General features: G+C 49.2%; 1 protein-coding gene across 5 annotated transcripts in view; it reads right to left on the bottom strand.

Annotated features, from left to right (window-relative positions):
• Positions 1-958: 958 nt before the first annotated feature.
• Positions 959-17,870, bottom strand: part of Aopep (aminopeptidase O (putative)) — a 310,014-nt gene continuing 293,102 nt past the window's right edge. For 4 of the 5 annotated variants that reach the window (XR_003845375.1, XM_021215555.2, XM_029547340.1 and 1 more), the window contains 3 exons: positions 6,290-6,376; positions 4,366-4,510; positions 959-1,465 (listed from right to left, as the gene is read on the bottom strand). Coding sequence is in view for 4 of the 5 variants with exons in the window: in XM_021215555.2 (XP_021071214.1) it covers positions 4,370-4,510; positions 6,290-6,376 (228 nt within the window). In the remaining variant the exon portion in view is untranslated. Of the gene's footprint in view, positions 1,466-1,836; positions 2,621-4,365; positions 4,511-6,289; positions 6,377-17,870 lie in introns of those variants that run through there. The other variant, XM_029547341.1, reaches the window with a different exon arrangement.

Here is a 17,870-nt window from a genome sequence, read left to right as displayed (position 1 = left end):
TTCCAGCCAGATCTACCACAGATCCTTCACCAAAGCGGTGAAATGGGCATCTGGTTCCAGTGAGATCTCCACTGACCTGAAACCCATTGGCAAGAACTCGAGCCGGACACAGCCAGGCACAGGGCTCAGTGACCCACAGGGACAAGGGACAAGATCCCTGAACAAAACCCACCTTAGGCGGCAGTTCTGTGTTGCTTTAGTGGTTCCTAAGGACAAAGAACTAAACCAGACTAAACCAGTGCTTGGCTGCTCAGTCCAGTTCAGAGGAGGTAGGGGACGCAGAGGTTCTCAGAGGGGCCTTACAGGGTGTGTGGTTCCTAGTCCATCTCTTAGCAAGCCCAGAGTGCTTCTGAGAGCAGGGAGCCATAGACTCAGCCATTTATTTCAAGTCTTCACAGAAATCAGGGTAACATTAAGTAGAATTAACACATGTTGATACTTGTACCATTGTGGTATACAAAGCAGATAACCATTTGCAAGTCTCCTGCAACCATCCAAATGCAGTCATTGCTATAGCCCAGGCTCTGAAAACCAATGGTTCTCTGCGGACGCTCCTCTCAGTCTGTCCTAAAGCCTTCCTCACCCAGCAGGTCTGGATGCAGAAGCCTGACCAGCCAGTAGAATGCTCCTTCTGGTTCCTTTTCACACGGCTCAGCCTTGTCTGGGCTCACGTGACTGCACCGATGGCACAGTCTCTGGAAGCTTCTTAGAGCTTGTTCTGTACATTAATATTCAAAGGAAAGGAATACCAGAGACTCTGCTAGTACCAGGCTGGCTGAAACTCCACATTTGGAAGAGAGCAGAGTCCCAAGCCACACTAATTTCCCTTTTCTTCCAACCATCTCAGAATTAACATTACCTGGAGGTAGGAAAGGATATTGTGTGTGGAAAGTGCCTGTTCTGACACATGTTTTTCTTTGCTTTTAAGGAGCATCAAATGCAGAAGCAAACTGGAATGCTAGCAAACCTGGCACTTTATTAAGACATCTTAGGCTCTCCTGCATTTTCAAAAACAGGAATGCTCTGTTGACTGAACACATCAAAAGGGCTTTGCAGAATCCTTGGGGACCAGCCACAGGAGGTGTCACGTGATTCTGCAGTCCCAGAGCATGGCAGCTCATTTTTGCCATCACAGGAAGCAGGCAACCGGCTCTCCATCTGCCAAGGGGAGGGTGTCCTTCATTGAATGACTGCCTTAAAGTCACAGCTCAATTCCAGTGTGTAGACTCAAGTCTCTCTAGGACTGGGAACAAAGGCAGCTGCCAGGTGCAACAGTTTATGAGGCTCCGCCTTTTATAGATGCCACAGGAGCCCAGTCTCTGGAAGCCCAAGACGGACCAACCACTGCTGTGGGCTGATGGCCTTCGCAGCCACATAATCCTCCCTTTGATGTCCAGGGTCAGTGCAGTCCTGGCCCCACCGGGGCTAGGAGAAGGTCTATGAAAGAGTCTCACTGTGATCTGTCCTGTGAAGGAAACAGCAATAAAACTTATGACCCAGTCACCACAGCCATTCCAACAGGAGTTCCTCCCAGCCTCTCTGACCTTTTCATGGGAGGACAGGGGCAAGACGGGAGCCACACCTCACAATCCTGGACCTGGGGTGCACAGTCACGGCACAGGCCATGCAGGGCTGTGAAGCCCAGAGAGGCTCTATGACAAAGCCCTTCAGACAGGGCATTCTCACTGCTCAAGGCAGCAGGTGACATGGCGTGCTCTGCCCCAACCACGTGGCCAATGCTCAGTGTCTGCTCTGCCTGCTTCTAGGGAATGTAAACTTTCCAAAGTTAGTTCTGGACTCTACAAATCCCCACCTCGGGAGCATATACAGAGGGATACCACTGCTGTTGGGTCTGGTACCAGACACTCAGGCCCTTCATCTTCTTCTCCGTGGGAGGCCTGCCTCAGGCACTTACAGATGGGTAGGCTTTTTGCTCAAGGGCTCGACTCCTGTTCCTGCTGAACTGAGCCAGTGTGTGAAATGAGAACTGATATCAGCTCAGTAGGCACCGGAGGGCGGGTCCAATCACAGCTGGGCAGTGCCTCCTGGCGTGCCCTGGGCATCATCCTGCCAGCGACTGTGGAGACATGGAGACCTGGACTGCAAATACAAGAAAGAGTTCACCACGCCCAGCAGGAACAACAGAACCACACCCCCCACTCCATCACGGGTGGCATCAGCAGAGACAAGGTTGGCTCAGCTTTTGTGATGCATCTGGTTTTAGTTTTCGGTGACTCCCAATACACTTGACATTACAGTGGACTAATTAGCAGTAGATCTGTATTTCCTGTAGACACACTTAAGGGTGGTCAGCACGCAGTTTGCACTCTTGACAACACAGCCTTGAGGCAGGCTGGTCTCTCTTCCTCTGGAGTGACCACCAGGCAGTGGCCTGTCCCTGGCAGCTGCAAGTTAACTGTCCCCATCTCACCTTCTCTTCAGGTGCAGAACTTAGCCACTGTGAACAAAGCGGAAACCAATCACTGTTCACCAATCAGCTAAGCTCTGCACCTTGTTAGAGAGGTCATCGCCGGCCATAATTAAAGGGCTGGTGAGCATCTTCGAAGGCTGTTGGCTTCTTTTGTTTCCAAAGAGCCACAAGGCACCTCTGTTCTCCAAACTGCAGAGAGAAAGTAGCCACGGTTCTGCAGGAGCAGCCAAGGTCATGGTTGCGTGGTAATCCCTGGCAATGTGATTTTAATCTCAAGTCACAAATCAGCATGCCAGGAACCCAAGCAGCCAGAGCAGGTGAGGGCAGCGCCATGCCCAACCACTCCCATCCACATGTGCTGAGTGTCCTCCATACCGCCTCTGAGCCCACCACGCTAGCAGTGCAGCCTGCTGTCCTTCAGCGCGCTAGCTGCACTGTATAGAGGAGCATAGGGGACTGGGAGACAAAGGACACACTTATCAGACCTTAGGGACCATCCTTGCTCTGAGCATGTGGCCCTTAACCCTGGGGACACACCCTAATCTCAAATTGCAGACTCTGAATGGGTTGGAATGTCTCTGGGCCCCTGGAATAGGAAGCTCATCTCTGACAGCAGATGTGGTGTGTAGAGAGGGAGCATCTCTCTGGGTCGCCTGTGACCAAGCATCTGGTTGGATGAGCTGAGGCACAGCAGAGAGTTCATAGGGGACCTAGCAAGTTAAGGATTTGCTCGTTCAGGGGGCAAAAATACTCTTAGAAGAGTCATTAAGACCACTGTGTGACTATGGCTTTCCAAAGTGAAGGCCAAGAGACCTGAAGAGGGAATAGTGGCTTTATTGTGTGACCTTCACCCACCACATACCAACAATCCCTCAGCTTACAAGTTTCTAGAGAAATGCCTGCAGGAGGCAGTGAAGAGGTGCTTCAACTGACTGTCTAGTCACACAGGCCACCTTCCTAGCTTGTGGTGTGTGGGCTCAGCAGGCTGTACCTGCTTACTCTACCCCATTATCTCCTCTGCCTGACTATGGCGGTCCCCAGCTCTTCTGCAAGAACATGGTCATACATTAATAACATGTTTTCCCTTCATAAGTGCAGTTCTTCAGATAAATAAACATTACACAGAAGTGGGTTTTATAAAAGTGAAATGTGAAAATGTAAATTTAATGTCTGACAATGGGTTAAGATTAGCAACACAATTCTAAATATTCATTAATTAGTAATCCTAGAGAACAACAGTAGTAACACAGTGATAGATGTAAAATTTAAAAAGCATACAAAAGTAAACATCATATGTACCACCATGGTGATAACTGGGACGATGTAGAGATGATGATTTATGACTGAAAGAACACACTAACCCACCCTGTCTCAGAACTCCATGCTTTGTGGCTAAACTACATTACTGGTCAACAAGTTGGCTACAGAGGAGGCGAGTAACATCCCAGCCAAGGACTCTGAGAGCCAGGGTAGATCCTGTTCCAGCACGAGATGGAAACAGACTTGCCCTTAGGATGCAAGTGTCACTTGGGTGGAGGGGCAGAGAAGACCTGTTGCCTACTCTACAGGTCAGAGAACAAGAGGCCAAGGTTTACACAGCCTTTAGGAGAGATGCCTGCATGCTGAAGCCTGGAGCAATGTGGCCTTGGACCACTGTGTTGACCTTGACCCTGGAGCCTATGGACCTGTGCAGAATCCAGGGTGGCTAAAGCAGTGCCAGAGGGCTGTTGCTCCTTCAGCTGGACACCTGCTTTACACCCATGCTTCCAGCAGGTGAGGGGACTCCAGAGATCCTGAGCCTTCCTGTTCTTGAGGACCCACCCTGCTTACTCCCCAAGACCATTTGGCAGCCCTCTGGTGCTGTGGTGGTCATGGCTAATCACGTGGCTTACCAATTGCCGTGGATGGTTAGGAGAATGGAAAGAGAGAATTACCTCTTTAGAACAGCATTTCAGTCACCACCTGGGCTGACGCTCTGTCCATGTGTTCCTTTGCCAGCTCGAAGCACCTGTAGGCTAGCTGCTGCAGTCCGGCATCCTCACTCACCATCAGCTCCCCATACAGGTATATGCCCATGGCCTACAGACCGTGGAGGCCAGAGAAGAATGGGAAAGGTGTAAGACGCTGGACATGTTTATGGGGACTTGTTTGTATTGCTTTACACAAGCTGGTCTAAAAGCACAAAGGACAGAGAGCCTGCTGCCGTGCAGGTGACCAACTGAAGCTTGCACCTTCTACTCTGTCTCCATTGTCCTTATCAACACTCTATGGAAGCTGAACATGGTAGCACAGGCCTTTAATCCCAGCACTGGGAGGACGAATAGGCCGATCTCTGTGAATTCAAGACCGGCCTGGTCTACATAGCAAGTTCTAAGCCACACAGAGTCACACAATGACACCTTGTCTCAAAAAAACAACAGAAATACAGAATTCTATTGATTCTGTCAACTGACTCTGGTGCCCGAGTAGCAAGCTGTCCCATGGTGGCTATTGTCAGGAATACACTGGGCAGAGGAAGAGAGCTCCCAAAATGGTCACTATGGAAAACCTTGTCTGTCAGGCCAGTGTATCCTAAAGGGTAGCTGGCATGAGCTTGCTTACCAAGTCCATCACCTAGCAGGCCACAGAGACCACATGGCCAGCAGTGCAGGCAGGGCAGACGCCGTCACTTTGGGCTAACCCGGCCACCAAATGTCAGACTCTTGGCTCTTCTGCTTTGAAAACAATGCTACAAAGGCTTGAATTCTCACTGTGCCAACATTAAAACACAGCCAATTACATTCTGCAAGTTCTGCCTGCTTTCTTGTTCTATATAGAGTTTCTCAAGGGTGACATTCTGCTTCAAATTCAAGTGTTTCAGAGGCAGCATAGGATTAAAAACTCAGTGTTGGCTTCCAAAGTGCTTTCCTGCAGGGGCTGAGGCATGGAGGTCCCTGTACAGTAGACAGCATGGCTATGCCAGTGAGCTGCTCTTAGCTCTGTTCCTGTCTGCTTTCTCAAACAATTCTTACTCCATTGTGCAAATGTGACATTTCTGCTGCAAAAAAGTCACATCCTTTGCTTTATGGGAAAAACTAGCCCTCACTTTGACTCTGTCAAAAGTCCTTTTGTCCACCATACCCCCACTTTCCATCCCACTCAAAGTGGCTCTAGCCCATCAGCCCACAGTATGCACAAAGACTGGCCAGAGGCACCGGCTGGGGTTGGGAGTGGGACAGAACATGGGGGAGGTCATGTGGAGACATGTCATGAGGTACAAAACATCAGAGGCGGCACCCTGAAGGATGACCCCAAAACGTGCCACAAACTAGAGAGGTGGCACATGAGGTTACACACACACACATGTACACACACACACAGACAGAGAGAGAGAGAGAGAGAGAGAGAGAGAGCAAGAGAGCCTGATATTTGAGGCAGGAGACTGCTTCCTAGGACATTCTTAAAAGGAGGGAATACACAGGCTACTCAGTGCCTGGCATGGGCATGTGACATGGTATGAATTCCCAACAGGTGACCCAAGGGTTTCCCAGGTGATTCACACATGTGCTGTGCTGCACTTGCAATTAGAGCCTACGCCTTACAAGCTGGATGGACCCATGGTGTTGCTAAGCAATGGCCTTGGACTGAGAGTTCTAGGGTAAGCCTCACCTAATGCCACATTCCGTCCACAGCCAGGACAGAGGACGGGGTTCTGTGAGGACACTGAGGGCATCAGCTCACAGCTGCCAGTGATCTTCAGATGCTAACTAGCCCTTCAAAGTTTTTGAAACTCCTTCAGATATTTGTTCTGACAGGGATGTGGAGAACATGGGACTGGTAATGGTGGCCAGTTTCTATCTCTTGGAAGATCACACTCACCTGGTCCTCCTGTAGGAACCTCTCCACCTGATCGTATGCCTTTGTGTACTTGTGCTTAATAACCAGTTCACACCATCGATGGCGAACCTGGGGAAACACAACGGGAAACCTGGTAAGCAATGCTCCTCTGCCAGGAGTGTGTGAAGATAAAGAGTGACTGTGCTGCAATTTCACCAAAGCACGGGCACTTATGCAGGCAGTGTGGCTGAACGAGCAGTTGCATTTCATTTCTTCCTAAAATCGAGGCTGGAACTCCTGAGTACAAGGACTGTCCCTACCTCTGCTGAGATTCGCCTGGGTGGGTCCCTACCTCTGCTGAGATTCGTGGAGAGGCTCCAGCAGGCTGCTCTTGAGCTGCCAGCTCCTGCTGAGAGTCCACTCATATGCGCCACATGCACCTAGTAGAAAGGCCATGCTCTTTTCAAAGACAGTCTTAAAGGTTTGCCTGCAGGAACTTGCCAGGGCCCTCTTGCCCTGCCTCTTACAGGCACCCACTGCCTGTGAGACAGCGGTAAAGCCACCAGCCACAAGGGCCTTGCAGTGCCATCTCTCTGTGTTGAGGCATTAAAAGAAAAAGTATTTATTTTATGTATATGACTTCACTGTCACTGTCTTCAGACACAGCAGAAGAGGGCATCAGATCCCATTACAGATGGTTGTGAGCCACCATGTGGTTGCTGGGAATTGAACTCAGGACCTTTGGAAGAGTAGTCATGCTCCTAACCACTGAGTCATCTCTCCAGCCCTCACATTGATTTTTTTTTTTTTTTTTTTAAAAACAGGCACTTCTGCCTGTTTGGTTCTCAGAGTACAATTGCACACCTGTTGCCAGCAAGCTGTCTGAACTCTACCCAGAAAGCAGCCAGCCAATCAATGGATGCTATATCACTGCTTTAGTATCAGCCAGTAAAATTTAAAATCTCTTCATGTTCTCCTTGTTTTTATTGCCTTTGATCTATTTGCAGTTCGGAATAAATGCCGACATTTTGGCTAGGCCCCCTGCAAACCACATTACTATACAAGACTTCTAGAATTTAACAATCCACAGGACTGGGGATGGAGGTGGGGGAGCCCCTAGGAAACCATAAAGAATTAGCTCTCCTGTGCTCACCAGACAGAACCAGGGGGCAGCACCAAGACAATGGGCATCTGGTGGTGGTGGGGTCTGCCCCTCTCCCTTTCCTCCTAATTCAAGGTCTTTCCAATGGCCTAGCCACACCCACAAAGTGGCAACAGAACCTTTTGTTTGTGAGCTCTGAGAATGAGCACTAGCCAGGAGACCCTGGTATGACAGTCACACGGGGTCTACTGCTTTGCCACTTGCTCAGTCAGGTCCAGAGAAAGAACCTCACTTTTCTCAACTGCAAAACAGCAAGATACCTGCACCCACTTTTAATAATGGCACATCTACGAGAGCTGTGTCCAACATATTCTGAGGACCTTTAGTGCAGGACCTGGCTGACCCACTTTTAATACAAGAGCTGGGCCGGACCTGGCCGAACTGTTTTGCTGCTATGACTTTTTTCATTCTAAAAGTCCAAGTTACATTTCAGATTTTATTTTGAGAGTAGAGGGCTTTAGAAAGCTGCAGGATTAAGGCTTGGGGTGAAACAGTGAGACTAACTGCTCTTTGGGTAAGAGTTATTAATGCCACAGATGGAGAACAGCATGGTCGGGCTCTGAGGACAGATCAGGCAGAGAGAGTTCTTCAGAGGAAGGGCGGCTTTCACACCATCGATTGCTGGACAGTCCACAGTACATGTATGTAGTCAGGATGTCTCTGATTCCAGGGGACAGAAGAAAGGCAGGTAGTCTGTTAGCCTGGGGCCTAGGATCAGCTACGAGGGCAGGGGAAACGAGAAGCCAGACAGAAATGACTTCCCCAAGTAGCTCCCCTACACCCAAGTCAGGGTCTCACGCAGCCCGAGCTGACCTTGAATTTGATGCACGGCCAAAGATGATCTTGGACTTTTGCACTTCCTGCCTCCACTTTCCAGGTGGCAGCATTACAAGTGTGCAGAGCCATGTCTGGTTATGTAGCAGTTTATCAAGCCCAGGGCTTCTTTATGCACGCTAGGCAAGCACTTCTACCCACTGAGCTACATCTCTAGTCCCTCATTTCCTTTTCTATGCTTTCCTCTTATTTACACACAGAGAAGAAACAGAGCATATACTCCAGGATCCGTTTGTGATTAGCAAAAGGCCCCAGCGGGTGGGGGCAGGAGGCTCCAGCAGCCCTGCTGGGATATGTGAAGGTTCAGGAGGCCATGTCACAGAGGCTCTTTCACAACATGAAGTCAGCGTTTCCACTTCTCTTACAGTTAGAAACGCTTTATTGTCGTGACTAATGAGAGAGCCGATCTTCTGACCCCTGAAGGCTAGCTAACATGGAATCCAGGAAGGACAGACTGTATCCCCCACCCCACAGAGAGCAGGACAAAACAGCCTTTTCATCAGAAAGGGCTACATGCATTTCAGTATTCCAAAGACAGGATGTTTAAACGACACCACAGAAATGCTGCACCCCAGTCTCCATTCACGCAAGCACTTTTAGTTTTCTTTTTAGTTCTCAGGGCAACAAAGATTATCTTAGTTTTCTCTTCCAAACTCGCAAGCACCCACAACCCATCCCCTCATAGAACAAGGTTAACACCTGCTACCCCTGCCTTCCTCCAGATCACAGACTTTGGTGCCTCTCAGAGGGGACACCTTGACTGACACTGGCAGGGACTCAATACTCCTCCGCAAGCTGAGCCTCAACACTCAGAGGGATTGGTGCCTGTAACAGAGAAGGCAGAAGACAACCTACATCACCATATAACCCAGAGCAGGGCTATGGAAAAGTGGATGGACAGAAGACACTGTCACACCAACCAGCTGTAAAGGAGCTGCCAGCCAACAGGGACATAGAACCGGAGCCCCAGGGAGGAACCTTGTGAGGACAGCCTCCATCTTAGAAGGTGAAACCTCTCTTTCTCAGTCTGGTTAGCAAACCTTTACCTTCTTACTGGATAACTTGCTCCCTCCAAATCCCACCCCCATTTGTCTGTAGGATGTTTTGGGTGTCAGGAAGATTAGCTCTTGACTAAACTGCAAGAGTTTTCAGCAGAGTCATCTTGACTGCGGCCATGGTGATTTTGCTTGGATTTCTGAATGGTTCTAGTTGAATTTATTGATTTTCCTTCCTTCGGTTTTTCAACTGTTCTTTTATTTTTAGCATTTGTGTTTATGTGTGTGCTCCATATGATCTAGCTGCACTTTTCTTGGGTTCTCTTAGACATAGTTTTGCTATTTAGCTCAGGTTGATCTAGAATTTTCAGTGTAGCTCAAGGCTGCCTCCCAAGTTCTGGGATTATAGGCGTGACCCACCACACTTGGAAAACTACACTTTAGTGGAGTTGAAATTTAATGATTTAAACAGCAACTAAAATTCAGGTCATCTCAAGCTTTTGCTAGGAATCCCCAGCAAGTCTGGAGTTAGTAAATGCTTAATCTGAAATAGCACCCAGATGGTCAGGCCAGACCAAGATGACAGAGGCCAAGGGAAGGGTGGAAGCCTGAGTAGGTAGGCAGGGAAAGGCCAATTCAGAGTCATTCCTGGAGATGAAGTTGAGTGGCTCCTGCCTCTGTGCTCTGGCTAGACACATGACTGCCAACAACTTGCTCTCTCTTTTCTTCTGAGCTCAAACTACAGAGAGCAGACAGTCCTTAGTGTGGCATGGAGAGAAAAGCTGGGTTACCAGAGACTTCCTAGCTGCCGTAAGTTGATTCTTATGTGATACATAGGTGTGATACATAGGTGTGTAACAAAAAGTTGCATATGGTGCATGCCTCTAATTCCTATAGTCATGAGGCAGAGGCAGACACATCTTTTCAAGTTTGAGGCTAGTTTAGTCTACATAGATTATTTCAGGCCACACAGGACTACATAGTAAGATTCCACCTCAAACACACACACACAGAGAGAGAGAGAGAGAGAGAGAGAGAGGCAGACAGACAGACAGACAGACACATACAAACACACTCCGAAAAATCTTAGAAAAACTATTTTCCAGGATGCTCTGTTTAGAATGTGGGTTTTTACACAGAGGTGCTAGTTGTACCACCAGAAATGGATTCCAGAACTCTGCGAGCCTTCAGGGCCTGCACCAATACAGGGACCAGTGTGAGCAGTGCTCCTTGTGCTCGATGGGTTGGGTATAGATGAGAGGAAGAGCACATGGAGGAGAGGCCTGCATGAGCTTTCATGTCAGAACTGCATCTGAGGCCAGACAACTAAACCTGCCAGGTAATTCACATAACAGCACTGGGTCTTACAATGGGACTGCCACCAGGATGTGCTGTGGCAATAGGTCTGAGAGTCCTGGGACCATAGTCAGCCAGACAAACATGGGCTGTGACTCAACCAGTCCCAAAACAGTAGGGGTAGGAAGGGAGAGCCAGAGGAGTTCCACCAGGCACACATACACACATAGCTTATGCCAGGGCATATGCAAACATGTACATACACAGGTAAGTTATTTTTTCAACATTTTCCTATATGCAATTATATGCCACACACTGAGTTTTTATTATTGTTTTAATGCTAGTAGTTAACATAGCAAATAAATGTTGTGGTCTGCTATTTTGTGGAAAATTGACCAAATGGCCAGAAGAGTGTGGTCTTAGGAGGTGGGGGGGGGGGGGGGGAAAGAAAGGGGGGGGGGGGGGGGGGGGGGGGGGCGCATGCCTGAGAGACTATAGATACTTCAGGAGACTCTGCATAGTAAATCTTCTGACATTTTCTCATCTACTACCAAAGTTGACTATTGAATCTGTGAGACTTTGGAGACAGGTAACACCTGGGAATGTGTGCTCAGATGACAGGGCAGGACCGACAAGGTGACTTTCTCATCCCAGGTGATGGCTGTGAGCAAGGTGGGATCCAGGAGAGAGAAGGGGACCACACAGCTCAAGACCAGCCAGCCCTGGCCATTGAGTCCTGGTTGCAGAAGAGAGTATGGGGACCGGATGACTGCTGGAGGAAGAGACGAGACCTTGGGGTGCTCACACCACCTCTGGGAAGTACATCCAGGGGCACAATTCTGGGAATTTCCAAGACCATTTGTACAGAGGACTCACTTGGACTCACACCAACCCCAGCTATGTGGCAATTCTGTCCCATGTACAAGGTTACTGTGAACCAGAAGCTCCCTCTGAGCCGAAAGACTCTTCACTTGGAAACACCACAGAGGGACCCTGCTCTTCTGATGTCTACAGTCTTAAAGCACTGCTGCTTAGAAGGCCGCTCCTACTCCTGAAATGTGCCTCAAATTCAGGGCTCCGAACCTGACCACCATCAGGATCTCTTCTGGAAACAGCTGATACCTAGCCTAGCTCTCCTCCCAACCCAGGGGACAACAGTGCCAGCATCCCTCTGCTCTGACCATAGGGCCTGACACAGTCTTTCTGTTCAAGTCCAGATGCAGGGTACCACTGGTCCTCTGGCCTTTTTTTGGTTTTGTCCCTGAAGAACAGAGCAGACACGGCTCCTTACTTAAACCATTGTTTACAGAACAGACTATGGGGTGTACTGACCTAGGTCATACATTGCTAGCCAAGTATTTCTTCCCCAAACCTACCATGTCGACGGACATCCAGGTGGGAGCCCCTGAAACCTTGGGATGAACCCAGCATGACATGCAGGGTGGCCCTGAGTGCTGGTCCCAACCCCCAAGTCCTATTGCTGTCTCTGCAGTTCCAATTCCAGTCTCAACATTCATTCTGAGGGTTATTAAAGGGGAGATCCTGTGTCTCACTGGTCTGTGGGAACAGTACAGGGGCTGGTCCAGTGCTGGGGGGCCAGGCATGTAGGGTGATGCCAGTGCAGAGAGAATGAGTGCAGCCAGCAAGAGCAGAAGGTTCCTGGCTGTAGGCATGGTCTGCCCTGCTTTATGCTCCCACCACAGGCCCAGAGTCATGGGGCTAACCACTCAGGGGCTGGAACCATAGCCTGAGCCAAAAGCAACCTGTTTCCTTTACAAGCTGATTATCTGAGGCATTTGCTGGACTAACAGCTGCCTAGCATACACCTATGCCAGTGTTTTACATGAAGTTGCAACAAGGAGTCAGCCACTGATACCCCCCTCCCCCAGTGCTATGGTTGCAGCTCAACATGCAACTACTGCATGTTGGCTCATTCTTTGTGTTTTTCAAACTTCCATATATAACTATTAGAAAAACCTGGGATCTCAGTGTCTACGGACAGATACAGCAACTTAAATCCTCACGTCATGTTTGTAAGTTAGAAAGTCAATATCAAATAGAATCCTTTAGCTTTGTTGCAGAACCAGTGTTGAGGCAGGCCAACAGGTAGACCAAGCTGGCTGCTGTGTCCCTAGGTGGCAATGCTGCAGGGTTCTGTGGCGAGCTGGTGAAAGCAAGACATTAAGCCACTGATCCCAGTGGCCTCCAAGTGCAGTGTCTGCCTGCAGCCGGCTTCTGAATGGACAGCGCTGCTGCAAACGGAGAATGCTTTCAAGGACTTTGAAATTATAATGCACAGTTGGAAGCTATAAAATGCTTTGAAGAATACCACCCATCCTATTTATGACAGGAAGCCCCTTTCTTTCTCAGTCCTTTTGATTTTGAAATTTACTACTAAAGGAAAAAAAAAAATCTGTACAGGGAACATGATCTGGGAAGCCCATTAAACCTCATTTGGAGTTTCATTTTATATCTGTAAACAGAAAGACGAAGGCTTGGGGCTTTTATAAGTTAATAAGTCTACACTGCAATAAACAACCCCGCTTTTTCAATTTGTGTGCTTAAATTAGATTTACTTGCTTTAAACAGGGTTCACTGATGGTGAGAGGCACAGCTCTTGCAGGACTACAGGCTGACAGCACTGCCAGCTAAGAACTGTCAGCTAGGGTGCGTGAGCCACAGAACTTTCGGCATCTGGGTTACTCTGCCGCTCCTCCTCGCCTCGCCCTCACTGCTCGCTGTTCTCAGAGGACTGGAACTCAAGACAGTCTTCTCTAGTAAAGGGAATTAGACCTTACTTCAGCTGCTGCTGTACAGACGTGTCAGTAAATTCCAGCCAGTACTAGGACTGACGCGTGGAGACTGCGAAGGCAGCTGAAGGAGTAAAGCTCTTGCCTTGCAAATATGAGGAACAGTGAGCCTGTAATTCCAGCAACTACAAAGACAGAGACAGGCTTGCTGGCTGCCAGCCTAGCCTAACAGGGGAGAGACCCTGTCTTACAAACAAAATGGAGGACTCCTGAGGGTCAACACCTGAGGCTGACCCAACCCCATCACAAGAATACACACACAGACACGAAAGAGGGGCATGTGTCTGTCACTCTGTCTGTGGTGCCACACTGCGTGGTGTTTCAGCTGCTGCACCTACCACACTAGCATGCAAACAGAGTGTACAGTGAGGGCCCAGGGTGGTGACAGACATCCACCACAAAGTGAGCAGGACACTCACCTCACCTGGGTTCGAACCGTTCCTGTGATCTAGGCAGAGCCTCAGCTCCCCGCAACCCCCACACAGAGCTTCATCCGATGATGTTAATACCATTAAAGGCTTAGTGCCAGTCAAGAGAACCAAAGCAGACATGAGACCTGCATTGGATCTAGACAGTTATGGCTTTCTCTTCCAAGACTTTACACTCAGCAGTGACACCTTTCAAACTGGTTCTGAAGTCAGGAAGAGTAACAGCACCACTCAGGTCTCTGCTGAAAAGGGTACGTTTGCTGCTGGCAGAAACAGTGACCCGGCCAGGACAGCTCTGCCTCCCGTGGCAGCAGTGTAGCCACAGAGTAGATGACAGCAGTAAGACACTGCTCTGAGCGGGCTGACCACGATGCTTCTAGTTCCTATACACTTCCTTGGCCCACAATTCCCTCTTTAAAAAAATTCTCGGAAGAAAACAGGCCAGAACTCCATTTCTGTTGAGTTGCCAGGTGGAAGACATAGTGATCAAGATGTCCTCAGGAAGTTTCTCTGTGAGATGTACACCAGGCTGGCCTTGATCTCACTGTGTACACCAGGCTGGCCTTGCATTCCAAAATCTTCATGCCTCTGCATCTCTGTATTGGGATTAAAGACCAATGCTATCACACACAACCTTAATTTCTACCCTGGATTACCAGTTCCCTTACTGTCTTTTGACATTCTAATTACTCTCCTGATTTATATTCAGATCCTCTCAATGTGATGTATGCTAACAGTGCTGGTTGGTGACTGATGAGGTTGGTGTCTTGGCAATGAGGCCCCTATCACTGTTACCCAGGGCAGCCGTGGGTCTCCAGCAACTGTGGAGAGACAGCTGGTGCTGTGGCACTATTTCTACTCATAGGCCTTGAACTCCTAGGGCAGAGCCATGGGGGCTAAGGTCTTGGTGCACGGTGTTATCGATTGCCTCAAACCTAGGACTGCACTAGAGAGGCACATGTGGCCTCAGGCAGGTCAGTTTCTGTCTCATCTTGCTACTTAAACCCTCCTGGACACAGAGGCCCCGAGCCACGTGATGAGGCTGGGGGGGGGGGGATCTCTGACACAGCCAGCAATTAGAGAAGGGTCCGGGAGCCACCCGCTTCTCCACAGGCAGCCGGGACAGAGGTGCGGCAGATGCTTGCACAGGCTTTCTCTGTTTCTCACAGTAGGGGCTCATTGTTCAGCACCAGCCTGCTGCTACCTTCCCTTGCAGGTCTGTCCTTCTCTTCTATCACAGGAACCCACCTCTGCCAAAGTGGCTCTCTTTGGGGCAGAGTGGGCTCCAGGTGGCTCCTAAATGTTGTCAGCCATCACATCTTAGGCTGTCACCAAGTATTAAACAATTCATCATGAGATTTTAAAAACTGCCTCTTCTGAACCCACTGCTGCCTTAGAGCAGAGCTTCTTCACAGGGATTCTGCCCCTCAGGAAATATCTGGCAATATCTGAGGACATTTGGAGTCCTACAACGGGAGAGAGTGATGCTCATAAACAGGAGCCATGGATGTCCCTCTCCCACATGGGACTGTCAAGCATGGGGGCCAAGAAACCTTGGTGTGGAGTATCCCCACCTCATTTCCACCCCTACCCCAGCCCTGTCCCTACCCTACAAAACACATGCCAACCAACCATGAACCCAAAGTCCAGGAATTCAATGAACCACATGTAAAAAGGGCTGTCGCAAGCAAAAGACAACACACACCAGTGGCTAAGTTTTCCCTCTTTCTGCTTTAGTTTGGGGTGGGGGTGGGGGTGGGGGAGGGAAATACAGAGCTGAAGAGACAGCATAGACTCTATCAGCTAAGAAAGAGCCTTCCCATGAACAGAAACCACATTAACCAACGGTCATGCTCAGCTGGGTTATAGACATGCGCAAGACATAGATTCCACCTCTGGCAAGACAGCCCAGAAACAACCGGATAAACCTAACCGTGGGTTGTTCATACATTCTTCATAGTCTTGCATGGTTCCTCATCTTACCTTGTTAACAATTCTGTGAAGAAAGTATTTATGGATTCATTTTAATCCCCAGGAAATCAAGGCTTAGGAACCTTCTCCCAAGTCACCAAAAGGGAGGGGTCTGGAGAGCTGGTGAAGAGTGTGGATCTCCAACTGAGGGCTCCATCTGTTAGCACATCCTGATCATGACGTGCTCAGACACAGTACACAGCTTCCTTGGAAAACAAAATCAGATATAAAACCCGAGAGCAAAGCTCATTTCATCAAGTCTCCTGCCCCTCAGCACTGGCAGTACAGTTGAGATAATGTGCTGGGGTGGAAAAGGAGGCCAGGGGAAGGCAAATGGCATGTATCAGCACCCAGACTCGGCCCACTGCAAAGTCCATGTCTTGACCAGCATCAAGCCCTGGTCATGGGTGCTTAGAAACCAACCACAGGCTGTACTCCAGGGACGGGCACACACTACCATGCTGTACTCCAGGGATGGGCACACACTACCATTCTGTACTCCAGGGATGGGTACATACTACCATTCTGTACTCCAGGAATGGGCACACACTACCATTCTGTACTCCAGGGACGGGCACACACTACCATTCTGTACTCCAGGAATGGGCACACACTACCATTCTGCTTTTTTGCTTGGAACATGCTATGCAGACTAGGCTGGCCTCAAACTCACTGAGACCCACCTGTGTCTGCCTCCAGAGTGCTGGGGTGAACGCGTGCTACTTACTGTACCTAACCCGGACTCCTGTTTCATCCTGGTGGCTCTCTCCCACTTTTTCTGTGGTCGTTTGAGACTAGTTTCACTACGTAGCCCACGCTGGCTGGTAACTTGTCCTGATGTTCCTGCCCCTGTGTCCTGTCCTGATTTTGACAGCCTTCCTTTCACGTTACAGAGCTTCCCACTTTGTGTTCTCTCTCTCTCTCTCTCTCTCTCTCTCTCTCTCTCTCTCTCTCTCTCTCTCTCTCTCTCTCNCACACACACACACACACACACACACACACACACACACACATAAACCACTCACATGTTTTTGTTTTTTTTTTTTTGGAGACAGGGTTTCTCTGTGTAGCTGGCTGTCCTGGAACGCACTCTGTAGACCAGGCTGGCCTCGAACTCAGAAATCCTCCTGCCTCTGCCTCCCAAGTGCTGGGGTTAAAGGTGTGTACCACCACTGCCTGGCATACATGGATTTTTTAAATTCAGAAAACAAATAGAAAAATGTTGAAGATGCTTTAGACCAAGGTTATGGCCTGAAGTGAGCTGAGGGCTGAGTCATGAGGAGGGATGTGCATTGCATTTTGTCATGAGCATGGCCAGCTGGAGCCACAGGTTGTGGCAGGTTCCCTTCTCAACCACACAGGCCTTCAGGCCAGTAGGAGGAATGAGAGGGCAGTCTTCCAGCAGGTCCTAGAAACACTCTCGCTATAATCACAGATTCCTAATTCAATACCATACCCAGAGCTTGACAGTGACCTGCACAGAACACTGGAGACCTAACTTACCTCGCTCCTTCTCTCTGGAGGCTTGGCACATGACCCTACTACTGAGGTCTCTTTGGCCATCTCTCAGGTGACTCCTACTTATTCCGTATCTGAGAACCCTGACAAGTGGATGGAATGCCCTTGCTTGCTCAGTCACAGGGGAATAGTGGAAACCAAGTCAGAAACCTCAAGGTTGTTTCCACCAAGGAACAACTCTTTCTCCTGTCTGTCACTCAAGTGAAAGTGGCTAATGGTTCAACTTAGTTCCTGCTGCCTAGTCGCCAGAAGGCACTTAAAATTTGAAGTTTCTAGAAAACAACATGGTTGCTGAAAATCATGTTGATCTTCAGATTCAAAGTGATATTTCATAGGAACTTCAGTACAAGAAAAGCCACAAGCATAAGGAACTGCAGCCACACTTATGATAGAACCACAAGCACAAAGTCACTGCTTAGTTTGAAGTCCCTAGTGCAGGAACCTCAATCTGCAGCCCCAGCAAGGGCCACAGCTGCAAAATGCCACGAGAAGTGATCAGGAGCCAAGTTGGCAAGAGTCCTGAGGAGGACTGGTTATACTGAGAGACCTGAGGAGTCCTGAGGAGGACTGGTTATACTGAGAGACCTGAGGAGTCCTGAGGAGGGCTGG

This window comes from Mus pahari, chromosome 16 (assembly GCF_900095145.1).
Source record: "Mus pahari chromosome 16, PAHARI_EIJ_v1.1, whole genome shotgun sequence".
Classification (NCBI taxonomy): Eukaryota; Metazoa; Chordata; class Mammalia; order Rodentia; family Muridae; genus Mus; species Mus pahari.
Note: the sequence above shows the minus strand (reverse complement) of the source record. Positions and strands in the feature narration are given on the sequence as shown.